This window comes from Hemicordylus capensis, chromosome 2, assembly GCF_027244095.1.
Source record: "Hemicordylus capensis ecotype Gifberg chromosome 2, rHemCap1.1.pri, whole genome shotgun sequence".
NCBI lineage: Eukaryota > Metazoa > Chordata > Lepidosauria > Squamata > Cordylidae > Hemicordylus > Hemicordylus capensis.
The window spans coordinates 350823504-350839866 of record NC_069658.1 but is presented as its reverse complement, the minus strand read 5'-3'; the positions used below and the strand labels follow the sequence as shown (position 1 = coordinate 350839866).

The 16363-nt window shown below is 45.4% G+C and overlaps 1 protein-coding gene across 2 annotated transcripts in view; it reads right to left on the bottom strand.

Moving 5' to 3' along the window:
- Positions 1-16363, bottom strand: part of LOC128344516 (serine/threonine-protein phosphatase 2A catalytic subunit alpha isoform) — a 117492-nt gene that overhangs the window by 51146 nt on the left and 49983 nt on the right. Inside the window, exons 12-13 of one of the 2 annotated variants that reach the window (XM_053294763.1) lie at positions 15447-15544; positions 13828-13912 (exon numbers count right to left, since the gene is read on the bottom strand). In XM_053294763.1, the coding sequence (XP_053150738.1) occupies positions 13865-13912; positions 15447-15544 (146 nt within the window). In that variant the 3' untranslated portion in view covers positions 13828-13864. The remainder of the gene's footprint in view (positions 1-13827; positions 13913-15446; positions 15545-16363) is intronic. The other variant, XM_053294766.1, reaches the window with a different exon arrangement.

The window sequence follows — 16363 nt, the reverse complement described above, 5'->3', positions numbered from 1 at the left end:
AAGCCACCGGTATTGGGTTCCCGACCAGCACGTGTCTCTGAGAACCTGATGACTGTAACCAAGATGTGAAGTTGGTTAAGTCAGGTTACTGGAGGGAAGTGCTAGTTGGAACCCAACACTGATGGGCTAGAGGCTAGGAGATGGCAGTTCTCTCCTCCAGGGCCCAATTTTTATCCTTTAGTGTGTTTGTGCTATTTGGGGAAATTTTTGATTAACTTTCTCTCTGCCAAAGTAATCTTTTGCTGCTGGAAGAGTCTAGCAATATCCCACAAACCCAAATCCTTACAGCTGAAAACACCATTTCTTAGTAGTAAAGCATGTTTGGCATGTAGAAGGTCCGACATCAATCCCTAGCATCTCCAGATAGCGCTGGGAAATGCCCCTGCCGGAACCCGGAGAGCCACCGCTGGTCAGTGTAGACAATACTGAGCTAGATTGACCTACAGTCTGCCTTGATATAAGGCAGCTTTGTATGTTCATAGGGTGTTATTTCCCCCAACTCTTAGTAGTTTTTTTAGCACTAGGCAGATCCTGCAAAATTACCCCATGCAATGAAGAATGCAATGTGGCCTTGCTGCAAGTAGTACAGTAGAGTTCCCCATTGTAAAAGTCATTTCCAAGTCTCCAACAGGAGCAGGGATTCTTCATCTGGCTCCTATGATGATCTGGTTTTAGGCTTAGCAAAGGAAACAAGGCTTTCTTTTCTTAAGCAAAAAAGAGTCTTCTCTCTCTCTCTGCCACTGCAAATTTTCAGGGGCTTCAATTTTCTCATTGTGTTTTGGATCTTTAAAAAAAAAAAAGCTGTACCAGACGCATGAATGTCCGTTCATTTTACATGATCTTCTTAGCCAGACAAGCATAAAGGCCACTGCTTTTAGGAAAAAATACTACCAAATATCTGAGTGACCCTCTGAGATCCTTGTCAACCCAGATGAGTAAGAAGCAGAATTCTCTAGGTTTTTTGTCCTATAGCATACCATTTTGATAAGGGCAGGAGACAGAAGAACCACCAAAGAACTGACTGAGATAATGCTTCTACCAAAAAAGTACATTTTCCCAAGGGGTTATACTAAGGCATAAAATAGAACTTTCCACAGGGAAAAATGTAAACAAACAAAGCCCATACCACCAGGGGCGTAGCAAGGTTGGAGTGGGCCCAGAGACAAGATTTTAAAATGGGCCCTCTCCTCCACAATATACCATCATCCTAAATTAATTTTTTTAAGGTTTTGTAAATTGTGGATGATGCAAGTCATTTAATGGTACTAGAGAAAGACATGCTGTTTTGGTAGCTCCAGGTCAACACTCACATCAATTTCGGAGGATGGATACAACTGAAGGAAACCCGGGTGGGTGCTAGGGGTGTGCATGGAACCGCCACACTGCGGTCTGGCACTGGGGTGGGGGGTAGCTTTAAGAGTGGCAGGAGGGTTTACTTACCCCTCCCGCCGCTTTCCCGCTCTGGCGCCGTAAAGTTATGAGTAATTGGGGCGGCAGGATACCTCCTGGCCACCCCTTCCCCGATGCTGCTCTAAAAAAAACTCCCAGTAGTCCTTTGCGTCTCTGACGTGCGCACGCGCAAAGGACTACTGGGAGGTTTTTTTAGAGCAACATCGGGGAAGGGGCGGCAGGGAGGTATCCTACCGCCCCAATTACTCGTAACTTTACGGCACCAGAGCAGGAAAGCAGTGGGAGGGGTAAATAAACCCTCCCCCCCACCCCCGAACCGAAACACCCCCGAACCGAAACACCCCCACCCCCGAACCGAAACACCCAGGTCCGGACCAGTCCGGAGACCTTTTCAATGGCCTCCGGACCGGTCCGGGCCCATCCCTAGTGGGTGCATGGCTGGGGGAGTCAGTCATGTGACTTGCCTCGGGGGGCCCCCCCCCAAGGCAGTGGGCCCCCAGACAACTGTCTCCCCTTGCCCTATTATAGTTACGCCCCTGCACACCACAAGAAAACCCCGTTTGGCAAGGAAAATATTTTTCAATTCATTTCCCTTAATACAATGAAATATCAAAAGCTAAATAAAAGTGACTTTGGGGGCTGATCTAGTTCAGAAGCATTTTAGGTGTCCAGCAACTGTTGCTTTTATAAACTGTTGCTCCAAGAATAAATCAGTTCAAGAGCTTCAAAACCATTTGTGGTTACAACACAGAAATATCTAGATGTTATTTTTATTTTGTTTTAGCAAACATCAGAACATTCAACATCCTGGCTCTTAGAATTAGATTCAAAATGTGTAAATTTATATCTGCTTTATTGGGCAAGTACAATCTTACATGCACAAACCATAAGTAATTAATTTTCATCTATATGTAATGTAAAGACACAAGGCACAACAAATTAAACATAAGAGAAAGTGGGAACATCACCTATGTTACCCCAAAGTCTCTGAGAGTCAATTTACATGTGTGAGCCATCTGTTGGCTTCTTTAACACAACCCCTACAGTGACAGGGATCACATGGAGAAACCTGTGTAAAAACCTGGCTATACTCAGAAAGTTCACAGAAGCGGTTTCCATTATAGTGGTGGCACAATTAAATGAAGAGTTTTTGGCTGAGGAAAGTGATATTCCTGCCCAGCCCAGTTCACCCCAGTCTTACGGAGTGAAGTCTTCCAGTTTCTCCACATAAGACAGTGGATGACATCCTGACTAAGCACACATGTAAGGAGGCTCTCTGGGGGCATGCTGGAAACTCACATGCAACTCCTCAGTCCTCCTGTGAATGTGCTGTTTTTCGCCACACTTCTAAAGGCTACTCACTCTCTGGAAGCACTCTGTAAGACTGGAAACACATTGCTGAAGGTCAACAATGCTTTTACAGAGCCCTTCCAGAGCGCAAGCAGCACTTAGAAAGCATAGCCCCCTTCCACAACCGTGCACATCCAAGAGGACTGGAGGAGTTGTGCATGTGCTCCTGGCATGCCCCCGTAGAACTTCCTTACAGGCATACATTGTTAGTCAGGATGTTAGCCAGTAAAAGGGAAGACTGCTAGTACACACAGGAACATAGGAAGCTGCTTTATACTAAGTCAGGCCATGGGTCCATCTAGCTCAGTATTGTCTACACTGAGTGGCAGTGGCTTCTCCAAGGTTGCAGGCAGGAATCTCTCTCAGCCCTGTCTTGGAGATGCTGCCAGGGAGGGAACTTGTGTTCTTCTGCATACAAAGCAGATGCTCTACCACTGAGCCACAGCCCCATTCCATGGGCGAGCTGGCCATATGATTCCAAGGACCAAAGTGTTTTGCTAATAACAACTTTTAGAATATATTTTAATACATTAAAATTTCTATGGAAAAACTTTTTAAAACTTGTGTCCCATTCATCAACCTGTTCTTTCAGGACATACTCATTTTGTACTAATGCAGCCCAGAGAGCACTGGACCCAGAGGAATCTTCTATACTCAACAATAGTGGATGTTCAGTGCATAAGCTCTTGAACATGAGACATGGTGAAATGCTGGTGCTCGGCATGCTAGCACAAATATGATATTAAATTATTTACAGTCTAAAAGGCCACTCTTCTAGCATTCATTCTGCATTCTGCATTACTAAACAATACAAACCCCCACCCCACCCCCACCCCACCCTGCAGAAAAAGTTAAATACAGGTGGACTTCATTATCCACAGGAGTTCTGTTCCTGCTGATTTCCATGGATAATGGAACCGCGGGTAACAAGAAATTGAGTCAATGGCATTTGGGGGATAGGTTTATGGAGGCAAAAAACAGCTTTAAAATGACTAATTAATAATAATAATAATTATTATTATTATTTATTTATTTATTTATTTACACAGTCAGACAGGTGTTATTGATTGGTTTGTTATATCCAGACATCAAGTCCTTCCCAAGGACCTGGGATGGCTGAATTTTATTATCAATGTTGTTGCTGTTATTATAGATATCGTTGCAGAATATAGGCTGTTCCCAGTAAAGTTGCTTTTTGTAATTGGCTGATGGTGATTTCTGTCGCTCCTATGGTGTTGAGGTGCTCTTCAAGGTCTTTTGGAACTGCACCCAGGGCGCCAATTACCACTGGGATTATTTTGGTCTTTTTCTGCCACAGCCTTTCCATTTCAATTTGTAGATCTTTGTATTTTGTGATCTTTTTCTTTTTCTTTTTCTTCTATTCTGCTATCCCCTGGTATTGCTATGTTGATTATTTTAACTTGTTTTTCTTTCTTCTCGACTACAGTTATATCTGGTGTATTGTGTGGCAGATGTTTGTCTGTTTGTAGTCGGAAGTTCCAAAATATTTTTACATCTTCATTTTCTACAACGTTTTCAATTTTATGGTCCCACCAATTCTTGGCTACAGTTAGCTTGTATTTTTTGCAGATGTTCCAGTGTATCATCCCTGCTGCCTTGTAATGCCTTTGTTTGTAGTCAGTCTGTGTGATCTTTTTACAACAGCTGATTAGGTGGTCCACTGTTTCATTTGCTTCTTTACAAAGGTGGCACTTGCTGTTTGTTGTTGACTTTTTGACTTTTGCTCTTATTGCATTTGTTCTTAGTGCCTGTTCTTACGCAGCCAGTATTAAACCCTCTGTTTCTTTCTTCAAGTTGCCATTCTTAAGCCATTGCCAGGTCTTGGTGATGTCTGATTTTCCACTTATATTGTGCAAATATTGACCATGCAGGGGCTTATTTTTCCATTTTTCTGCTCGGTTCTTGACTTGTTCTTTCTTGTAGGCCTGCTTTGTTTCATTGGTGTTAAATAGTTTCTCATTATTGACCATTTTAAGTGCATCTTCTTCACTGTCCTTGATATATTCTTCAAGGCCTCTTTTCTCCTCCTCTACTGTTTGATGGACTTGCAGCATTCCTCTTCCACCTGAGCTGCGAGGGAGGTATAGCCTATCGACATCACTGCGGGGGTGTAGACCATGATTGATGGTCATTATCTTCCTGGTCTTATGGATCTTGCGTCTCTAGCTCTGCCTGGGTCCAGTCTATTATTCCTGCAGTGTATCTGATCAGGTATAGCCCAGGTGTTTGTGGCTTGTATGGTATTCCCGCGATTAAGTTTGGACTTGAGGATTTTTCTAACTCTCCTGATGTATTCACTTCCAATTTTTCTTTTCAATTCAGTGTGTGCGATGTTATTAGCCTGGAGAATGCCCAAGTATTTGTAAAAACAGGTTGCTTACCTGTAACTAATGATCTGGATGTGATCCGTTGTATTCATAAGAACTGGGTTTCTGCGCCTGCGCAGGGACCTCCCGGGCTGACTAGCTAGCTCCTCTTTGCGCCCCGCCCATCTGCACGTGCCTTGCAGATTCTGTTGGAATCGACGGTTGGGGCGCCTCTCCTTCAGATTTCTCGCAGACCACCATATCAGGGACGATCCGCACACCAGCATCCACTAGTCCATGCACTCTGCAGCGGGGCCGGCTGGGAGGGACTTATGAATACAACGGATCACATCCAGATCATTAGTTACAGGTAAGCAACCTGTTTATCTGGATTGTGATCCATTGTATCCATAAGAACTGGGTGTTTAGCAAGCTACCCCATAAGGAGGCGGGTGCAGAAGACCCCCAGCTATGCCAACACTCGTTTCAAAACTGACCTCCCAAAATTCGCTTCTCTAGCCATTCACAGATCCAGAGCATAGTGCTTTACGAATGGTAGATGTGAAGACCATGTTGCTGCTAGGCAGACATCCGCCATCCTAATGCCCGACAGATGTGCCGCCGACGTCGCATAGGCTCTAGTAGAGTGGGCCCGCACCGTCTTAGGCGGTGTTACCTTCTGGCTCTTATAGGCAAGGAAAATGAGCTCCACTAGCCAGTGAACAAGTCTCTGACGAGAGATTGGACGGCCTTTGCTACGCCCCCGGAAGGAGATAAAAAGCTTTTTACTCTTCCGAAAAGCATGAGTTCTTTCCAAATAATATAGGAGTGACCTACGCACATCTAACGTGTGGAGGGCCTTTTCCAAGTCCGTCTCTGCACCACTGAAAAAGGTTGGCAGTACTATGTCCTGATTTAGGTGGAACTCTGTCACCACCTTTGGTAGGAACTTCGGATCTAGACGCAACACTACTTTGTGTGCATAGAATTGAGTGTAGGGTCTATCCATCCACAGGGCCGTCATCTCGCTCACTCTCTTAGCCGATGTAATGGCCACTAGGAACGCAACCTTCAAAGTCAGATATTTTAGTGGAACAGTCGCCAGCAGCTCAAATGGTGCCTCCGTCAGGGCAGAGAGCACCAAGGACAGACTCCATTGCTCCATTGGGCTGCGTACAGGCAGGTAGAGATTATTAATACCCTTTAGGAAATGTTTACATTCTGGGTGGGAGAAGACTGTGGATCCATCCCACCCCTTGTGCCTTGATGAGATTGCAGCCAAATGCAGCTTAATCGAGACATTCGCCAGTCCACTCAGCTTGAGCGATGTTAGGTAGTGTAACACATCACGTGGGGTCGCACGCAAGGGCGCGACACTCTGCTCCCTCATATATACCTTGAAGCGGTTCCACTTGCAGGCATAACTGCGTCTAGTTGACGCACGCCTACTATCCAGTAAGATGTTGTCTAATAGTTCATTCTCCAAGCGGTCAGCCTGAGAGATTGCACATCGGGGTGCAACACCTTTCCGTGTTCTCTTTGTAACAGGTTTGGAGCCCTGGGGAACTTGTAGAACACCGACTGAGACATTTCCAGAAGTGCGGCAAACCACGGTTGGAGCGGCCACCACGGAGCCAGAAGTATGCATCTCGCCCAGTCCCGCAGTATCCGCGCGACCACACGTCCCATCAGCGGCAGCGGGGGGAAAAGATATAACAGCCCCGTCTTCCAGGTATGTTGAAAAGCATCCCCCAGGGACCCTCGGCCTATGCCCGCACGCGAACAATAGTTGACACACTTTTTGTTGGCACTCGTGGCAAACAAGTCTATCGATGGGACCCCCCAGGTCTCGAACACCCTGTCGAGATGCATCGGGTTGATTTCCCACTCGTGTGTCTGGTTGAAGCTGATGTCCCTGCTGAGCCTGTCGGCCAAGCAGTTGTCTACACCCTTTATGTGGATAGCCACCGGGTGAATCGAATGTCGAATGCACCAGTCCCATATCCTTTGCGCCAGCAGGCAAAGGGACAATGACACTGTCCCTCCCTGATGGTTGAGGTAGGCAATCGCCGTCGTGTTGTCCAACTCCAGCTGTACTGCTTGCCCCGTTATCATAGGTTCGAACGCCCTTAGGCCCTGGAATACAGCCAACAGTTCCAAGTAATTTATATGCTGAAGCCTTTGCAACTGGGTCCACGTCCCCTGTACACAGACGTCGGTGCAATGCGCACCCCAGCCTGTCATCGAAGCATCTGTCGTTATCCGTGATGTGGGCTCCCTGGACACAAACTCGACCCCTTTGTTCAAATTGCCCAGATTTAGCCACCACCTTAGGCTGGCGAGGACATGTGGCGGCAATGTCAACTGCATGTTCTGGCCATCTACATTGGGTCGGAAATTGTGGAGAAACCAATGCTGCAGTGTGCGCATGCGGAGGCGCATGTGCAACACTGTTGTGGTGCATGATGCCATCAAACCCAACATCTGTTGGATTTGAACAGCTGGCTGCCGCGGAGTCCTCTGAAATCGACGTATGAGTTCGTGCATTTGGGTAATTCTCTCCGCTGGTAAGAACGCCCTGGCCACCTCCAAGTCCAGAACCGCTCCAATGAAATTCACTCAAGTCCTGGGTTCGAGTCTCAACTTCTTCCAATTCACAGTGATGCCGAGACACTCCAACAAGTCTAGCATCTCCCGCACCTGGCGGATAAGCAAACTCCTGTTGTGGCTCACCACGAGCCAATCGTCCAAATATGGATAGAGCCTTAAGCCCTGAGTCCGTAGGTGGGCCACTACCACCGCCATCACCTTTGTGAACACTCTGGGAGCAGTAGAAAGTCCAAATGGAAGTACCACATATTGATAAATCTGTGCCCCCACTGTAAACTGGAGGTACTTGCGGTGACTCTCCTGGATCCTGATGTGAAAATATGCGTGTTTGAGATCCAGAGTAACTGCCCACTGTTCGTTTACCAGTAGAGGCAGGATACCCTGTAAAGTCACCATTCTGAACTTCTTGGTCTGAATAAAGAGGTTGAGTCCGCTCAGGTCCATTATTGCTCTTATTCCACCGTCTCTCTTTGGTATTTGAAAATACCGGGAATAGAAACTCGTTAGCCTGTTTGCCCAGTGCACCTGCGTGATCGCCTGTTTCTCCAGCAGCACCTTGACCTCGTCCTGCAGCACATCTGTGGCTGGCGTATAGACCAGTCCGGAAAAGGGAGGTCTCGTCTCAAACTCCAATGCATATCCAGTCTGCACTATTCTCAGTACCCACCGATTGGATGTTATGTTGTGCCATGCTTGTGCACGGCTTGCCAGTTTGATGTTGATCCTGGCAACTACAGGGCCGATGTTGTGGGTCCTGGATGGTACATTCAGTAGCGTTGGTTGTAACCGTAATGGGCTGCTGTGAAAATGATGCAATGGACGAACAGTCCCGTCAAAAGCTCTTGCTGGAGGCGTCCTTGTCGCCTTGACGAGCTGTCTTCCCTTTCGATTTTTGGTTAAAGCCCTTACTGCGCTGGTAAGGTCTAAACTGCTTCCGGTATTCTTTGTGGTCCCGATACCGATCACTTTTTCGCTGATAATAAGTGCGGCTCCTCAATGTTGAACTGGAACCGCTCGAAGGCACCATGAAGGTGCAGGCCGTGAATTTTGATTTCTTTAACGTCTCCATTGACGTATCCGTGTCCTCATGGAATAATCCTTTGCCATCAAATGGCAAGGACTCCACTTTCTCTTTCATATCCGTCTGCAGGGTCGCTGAGTGAAGCCACGCAAGTCTACGCAAGCTCACCGCAGTTACCATTGTCCGTGTTTCAGTCTCTGACAAGTGCTTGAATGCGCTCAGTTGTTGGTGCGTTATTGCCGTTGTCTTTTCATACAGATCATTAAATCTCCATTGAAAGTCCTCTGGAGATAAAGAGGTTGAATCCTGCAAGAGAGCATCCCATAGTAGATGGTTATAGCGTGCCATACACGCCGCATAATTAGCAATACGAATCGCTAAACTGGAGGTGCTATAGATCTTCCGACCCATAACATCAATCTTCCTCCCCTCCTTGTCAGCAGGCGTGGAATGATGGTGCCTGCTCTTGGAGGATGAAGCGCAACTGACAACCAGGGAGTTCGGTACTGGATGGCGTAACAGGTAAGAGTTCTCTCCCTCAGTCACCCTATACAAATTCTCAGTGCGCTTGGAAGTCAGAGCCCCGACCCCCACTGCGTCCCATGCAACCCTTGCAGCCTTGTCTATTCCAGGAATCATGGTGAGGGCCACAGGATGCGAAGTCTTGGACCTCCTCATCATATTATAGACAGGGTCCGCAACGTCCGCATCCGGAGAGCTTACGTCCATGCCTAGGGCTTCTGCAATGTCCCTTATAAGGATATGGTAGGCTTTCAATTCCTCCGTTGGAGAGGTTGAAAGTTTCGGTGGCACATCTGAGGGAGGGTCCGATCTACGGCTGACATCATCCCTGTCAGAGGTCGGGCCCGACTCATCGTCCTCACTATCATCAGAGGGTGAAGATGATGGTTCAGAAGGCGGAGGCGTAGCCTTTCTTTTTCTCTTCCCAGCAGGTTTTTCTGGCGCCCTTGGTTGGACTTCAGGCAACTGTGGATTTGCAGGAAGGTAAGTTTGAACCTGCACCAATGGCGCCTGTACAGGTAAGTTCATAGATGCCACCCGGGTAGAAGCTGCCACCTGATGCTCTGACTGCAGCAGCGGCTGAGCAATTTGCCCAGCCTGCACAAGATTTTGCAGTCCTTGCACTGGTTGAACCCCGACTTGAACGCCTTGTGCTGCCTTCCAACGCAAAAACTCTGCATAATCATCCGGCACACCATGCCGAAATCCGCAGGAATGGGTCGGTTGCACCAACGTCGTAGAGCACTCGACATTGGTTCGAGGACCCTGCATCACTGCCAGTGTTAGTGAGGAAGCATGAGGCAAACCAGCCAATTCTCCACCTTCAGGACCTTCGTCCAAGCCAGCAGACAGGAAACCACGAAACGTTGAACCCGAGGATGTACTCGAAGTCGACTCCAGCAGCTCCCTAAGTCCGTCCCCCTGTGCAGCCAGTCCCGGAGTCCTCGGTGTCGAGGGGGACTGCGCCGGCGTCAATGCCGGAGACAAAAGATGAGGAATCCTCCTCAATGTCGAAGCCGTCAACACCGACGAAGGAACGATGCTCACATTCAAGATCTGCTCCGGAACCGTGGATGCCAACGGTGGGATAGTATACACCACCTGACCATTTGCGGACAGCTCCGAAGCCGAGATTAGCAAATGCGTCGACGCCGATACCGTTGTTGACTCCAATGTCGATGCCTGTCCAAGAGTGATTTGGTCCAATCTCGAAGTCGAGGTCGACGCCGAAGCCGCAGACATCCTGGCCGTCGATACCGAGGGTGTCGACGCCGAGGCCGTAGGAGACTCAGCCGAGTCTTCGTCGTAAGTCTGTGCTGCCGTCGGTGAGGGAGTTCGATGTCGAGACTCCTCACGGTGGCAACCTTCCTTTTCGGAAGCATGACGTTCCTTGTCCTTATGCTTCCGCTTTTTTGAAACCTCCTTCGGTTTCTTAAACAGAGTGTCAACAGCGGTTTTAGACTGCGCCTCGGCAGACCCGCTGGAACCCAACCCCAGAGAGCCCGATGTTCCACACTCCTTCAACATCGAAGACGCCCCCGATGTCGACCCGGAACCCATCGACGTCGAAGGACGAGGTGTCGGTGGTCGAAGTGCCTCCTCATATAATGCTGCTCGAAGCCTCAAAGCTCTATTTTGTCTTGTCTGTTTTGAAAATGAGCAGCATATCTTACACGCCGCTGTGTTATGATTATCTCCCAGGCACATTAAACACGTGTCGTGATAATCAGTAGAAGGCAACTTTGCTCAACACTTTTCACAATGTTTGAAAGTCTTCTTAGTCTCCATCTCGTCCAATGCCGTTCCGAGTCAAATCCAAAAAACAATCTTAGGAACAATCAAAAGCAGAGTCCATAAACAAGTCCGTTTGCCGATCCAAGTCAAAGCCGTTCTTGCACAAATTTCGGTAAGTCAGAATCAGAGTCCCAAACTCAAGTCCGTTGTTCGTTCCGAGGTCAATCCAAGTAATCAACAAACAAATGCCAATCTGTTCAGCAGAAGAATAGTCACACAGTCCAAAGTCAAAACTAACCAACAAATGAGGAGCAACAGCCAAGAGGTGTAAGCGCTTTGGCGGTCAAGAGAAATCTGAAGGAGAGGCGCCCCAACCGTCGATTCCAACGGAATCTGCAAGGCACATGTAGATGGGCGGGGCGCAAAGAGGCGCTAGCTAGTCAGCCCGGGAGGTCCCTGCGCAGGCACAGAAACCCAGTTCTTATGGATACAATGGATCACAATCCAGATTGTTCTTTCTCTTCCAGGTTCTTGATCTTGCTTCCATTGGGCAGTTCTATTCCTTCAGTTTTTGTTATTTTTCCTCTGTTCATAATTAATGCAGCACACTTGTCTAGTCCAAACTCCATTGCTATATCGCTACTGAATATATGGACAGTGTTTAGCAGTGATTCGATTTTTGACTGAGACTTTCCATATAACTTCAGATCGTCCATGTACAGCAGATGGTTGATTTTACTTGATGTTTTAGATGTTTGGTATCCGAGGCCTGTTTTGTTTAGTATGTGTGAAAGTGGAGTCATGGCGATTACAAACAACAGAGGGGATAGCGAGTCCCCTTGGAAAATACCTCTTCTAATGCTAACCTGTCCAAGTATCTCGCCACTGATTGTTAACTGTGTACTCCACATGCTCATTGCTTTTTTTAATAAATATCTGGATGTTTTTGCTGACACCAGTTGTTTCTAAACATTTTAGTATCCATGTGTGAGGCAATGAGTCGAAGGCTTTTTTGTAGTCAACCCATGCAACACTTAGATCGGTTTTTCTTCTCTTGCAATTTTCTAAAATCATTTTGTCAATCAGCAGCTGGTCTTTTGTGCTCTGGTGTTCGGGCAGTTTCCTTTCTGTTCAACTGGAAGCTGTTTGTTAGTTAATAAGTGTTGCATCACTTCATCTGCTATTATTCCAGTTAATAATTTGAACATGGTTTGCAGGCAGGTTATCGGTCTATAATTACTTGGAACTGCACCTTTTGCTGGGTCTTTCATTAGGAGATGAGTTTTCCCAGTTGTTAGCCATTGTTCAATATCACCTCCTTTCAAAATGTGATTGAAGTATTTTGATAGTTGTTTATGGAGGCTTGTTAGGTGTTTAAGCCAAAAGCCATGCAGTTCATTGTCGCCTGGAGCAGTCCAATTTTTAATTTTCTTTGCTCTTTCACTAATTAATTCTGGTGTTATTATTAGATCTTGCATTTGTTGGTTACATTTTTTGACCTCTTTCACCCAGCCTGCTGTTTTATTATAATCTATTGGATTGTTCCATAATTTCCCCCAGAATTGCACTGTTTCTTCTTTATTTGGTGTTTCTAGGTTTCTTGCAGTTTCTCCTTCTATGCTTTGGTAGAAACGTCTCTGATTCAACTGGAATTGGAGATTTGGCCTGTGTTGTGTAATTCTGGCTTCGTATCTGCTAATCTTCTTTGACACTGCTGTTATTTGCTGCTTTATTATTTCCAGGACTTCTCTAATTTTCCTTGAATCTAGGTGGTATTTTTGGATCAGATACTGATACTGTTTGGTGTTTTCATTCTTCAGCTTCATGGCTTTCATATCTTTCAATTTACTAGCATCTGATCTAAGGCTGGAGATTTTATTTTCTAATCTAATCTTCCATTTAGGTGATATACTACTTTCTTTTTTGACTGGTCCACTGATCTTATATCTGAGCTCTTGTGTTGTTATTGTTGCTACATTACATTAGTTGGGTTGTTGTTGTTGTTATTTATTTACATTTATAAACCACCCCATCCAGAGGCTCTGGGTGGTGTACAACAGCTTTTAAAAAACATAAAAACACACAATTGAAAACATAGTGCTAAAAACAATATAAAAACAATTAAAAAACAATTAAAACCATTTAAAACCATTTAAAATACTTTTAAAAACAACAACACTTTACAAGCCTTGGAAGGCCAGGCCAAACAAATAAATTTTTAGGCTCTCTTAAAGGCCAACAGCAAGCCTAAACTGCGGACATCTGCCGGGAGTACATTCCATAGACCAGGAGCAGCTACAGAAAAGGCACGTTTCCAAGTCGCCACCGGACGTACCAGTGGTAACTGGAGACGGACTTCTCCAGATGACCTCAACAAGCAATGGGGATCATACTGAAGAAGGTGGTATGGTGGAAATCATATAAATTAAGTTCCATACTATGCTCCACAGGTCTGCAACTGTCCAACGATGCCCACCCCCCAAACCCCAATGTTGGCGATTTTCAATTTTCTGTGGAAAAAAATTGTTTCCCTCAAGAAAGAGCCACAAAATGGCCTCAGAGGTCATTTCTGGCCACCTAGGAACCACATATACACAGATTTTAACCCTTTTCCAGCCCACATATACCAAGGTTGGGTGCACATGGCCCATGGATACACGAAACTGCAGGGGCTTGGGCCATGGATGATGAGGTCCACCTGTACTAGATTCTTTAAATGTACTATACAATACAGTGTAAACATGAATAGTTTTGTGGCCATCACATTTCAAAATACTTGATTAGAGGATCTACACATGGTATGCAGAGTTATCCCTTGTTAATGAAAAGTTAATGGAAAAGCAAATGTCTTACTTCAGACATTCCATATAACCACCCAAGATTCACGCTATTACACTGGCAAAGTTGTCTTGCTTTCATTTTGTGTATTTCCTGTGCCCTAAAGAAATTGAAAAATAACATTAGATTACAAAAATCTATTATTGCAAGCTCATTTTTCATTTAAATTAGCTACTCCCCACCACATACACACACAAAAGCCAACATCCTGACTAATGCAGCACATATGCAGCAAAGAAAGTACACATGCAGCTGCTGCACATGCCGACTGTCATGGGAACTTGATTTCTGGCAATCATCATCATCATCATCATCATTATCATCATCATCCTTTATTACAGTCATAGACCAGCATAAAAATACATGTTAGAGAATACAGGTAAAAGGCAATCTCCACTTCATTCTGAAGTGCTCTGCACCACCTGAAAAGATGTCTCTCAGGCCTGTGCAATGCTCAGGGACACATTGTTGGTTGCACAACGTTTTTCAGAGGAAAGAGGAGATCAGCAAAAATCCTAACATATGCGGGTATGTGCACCTGTGTTGCTTTTATCTGCAATGCAGCAGCTGCACATGTGTTTCCTTTGTTGCATGCACACTGACAATGAAAAGTTTTAGTGTGCAATTGAAATTTCTAAAATATACTAACAGCTTTCAAGCAGAGGGTTAGAAAATGCTGCCTGCCCCTAACCTAATGGAATTGTGCATAACATTCATTTGTGACTGACTGACAAAAACATTCAAATGTTATAAGTAACCTCTAATTTTCAACCATACTCTAATTTCAGTTTTTTTAGCTGGATCCAAGAAGATTCACCCTTAAATTTGCATAGACAAAGTTATTAGTATAATTCCATAAAAAGTTAAATTAAGCCCATCAATTCCTGCTGGCTTATTTGTTTGACATATTTCTATACTGTTTGCCTGATAAATGTCCCAAAGTGGTTTATATGAGAACATTCACAGTATCAGTGGTGCAATGTGCAGCAATGGAAGGAAACTTCATCCTCCTTATTGAGCCTACCCTGAGCGCCTTGAAAAGCCATGGCTGATGTGCTGCAGGGTGCTGGAGAGGGAGGGGGGTCCCTGAAAACTGTGGGCAGAGAGGTGATTCACTAGTGGTTCCTCCTGAGGTTTCCAGGATGCCCCTCCCACTGAAGCCCTCCACGCCACAAACAACAATGCTGCAGAAGGTCCCCTGACCCTCAGCCACAGCTTTCTGAGGAGCTCAGGGTAGGCTCAGTAAGGAAGATATGCTGGCACACATTGCACCAACAATACTGTGCTACCCATCAAAATTGTTATTATCAATTTTTGTTATTTTTTTTTTAAAGGAACAAGCAATAGAAAGGATATAAAAGCCAGATAAAACCACCAATCAAAGCTAAAAAGTAAACTAAAAAGCCTGGCTACTTAAAAAAGAAGAGGTCATCCTGGGTGTATCCTGGTCCCAAACTTAAGAGTTAAAACCTGCACACTGAACTGGGTCGGGAACCAGTGCAGCTAGTTTCAGACTAGTATATTTTCTACCATGTTGCTTACAAGTCATCTTCAAGAGCAGCCTGACACACTTCAATAGTCCAGACAGATTATGACCCTTATGTTGTATGTACTAGCAAACAAATTAAATTTACCTCTTGTTTTTCATGGTTCTGATCCTCATTTAGTAAAGATGGTATTCTAGAGATATCTGGTTTCTTGGATTCCCTCTTCAGCACTCTTACCTGTTTAACTTTTACAAACATATACTGAATTATTTCTAGAATGATGTTTTTCTGTTCTGCAGCAAATTATTAAAAATGTCTTCTGAAATGTACAGTTCGATAGCTAATGAAACCAGAGGTGCACCTAGGTAATTTTGTAGCCTGGACCTAAAGGCCTTTGGAGGGCTGTACAACCAGGGCTGCACAACGCAAATGCCCTACTAGGCCGGAACCATCCACAACTTGGCGTGCAGGGGCCAAAGTCAATTTTAGCACATTACATTAAAATTAAAAATATTATTAGTTACTTGTCGATCTATTCCCCCTGTCAATGGATCCATAGTTTCAACCAAAGATAGTGGCCAGAGAATAGGTCCTGTCCCTGCTCAATCAGCGGGGTCCCTGGAGTGCATGCCAGCCCCAAACAAATGCCAAGTCCTCTCCTCTCCTCTCCCTAAATTGTCATTGCTTTCAGGCTGCAATCCTAGGCATGCATACATGGGAGTAAGCCTCGCTGGGAACACCATGGAACATATTTATGAGAAAACATGCATAGTGTGGCACTTTAAGGTAGTTTCCAGATCCTGCGTTGCTGCAGGGTACCTGGGGGCCAGTAAAATAGCCCCTGCAAGCCAAATCTGGCACCCGGGCCTTATGTTGTGCAAGCCTGCACACCTTTCTACTCAGGCTCAACACCTAAGTAATCTACCTCCTTCTATTCCTTTGCTCCCTTATTGGGTTCTTCCCACTCCCTTAAAAAAAATTGCACTCTGCTGTAGGTCAAAAGAATGCAAGAGCAACAATTTAACATTTTAAAAAAATGTTCAGTAGCAGAACAGATGCATGTT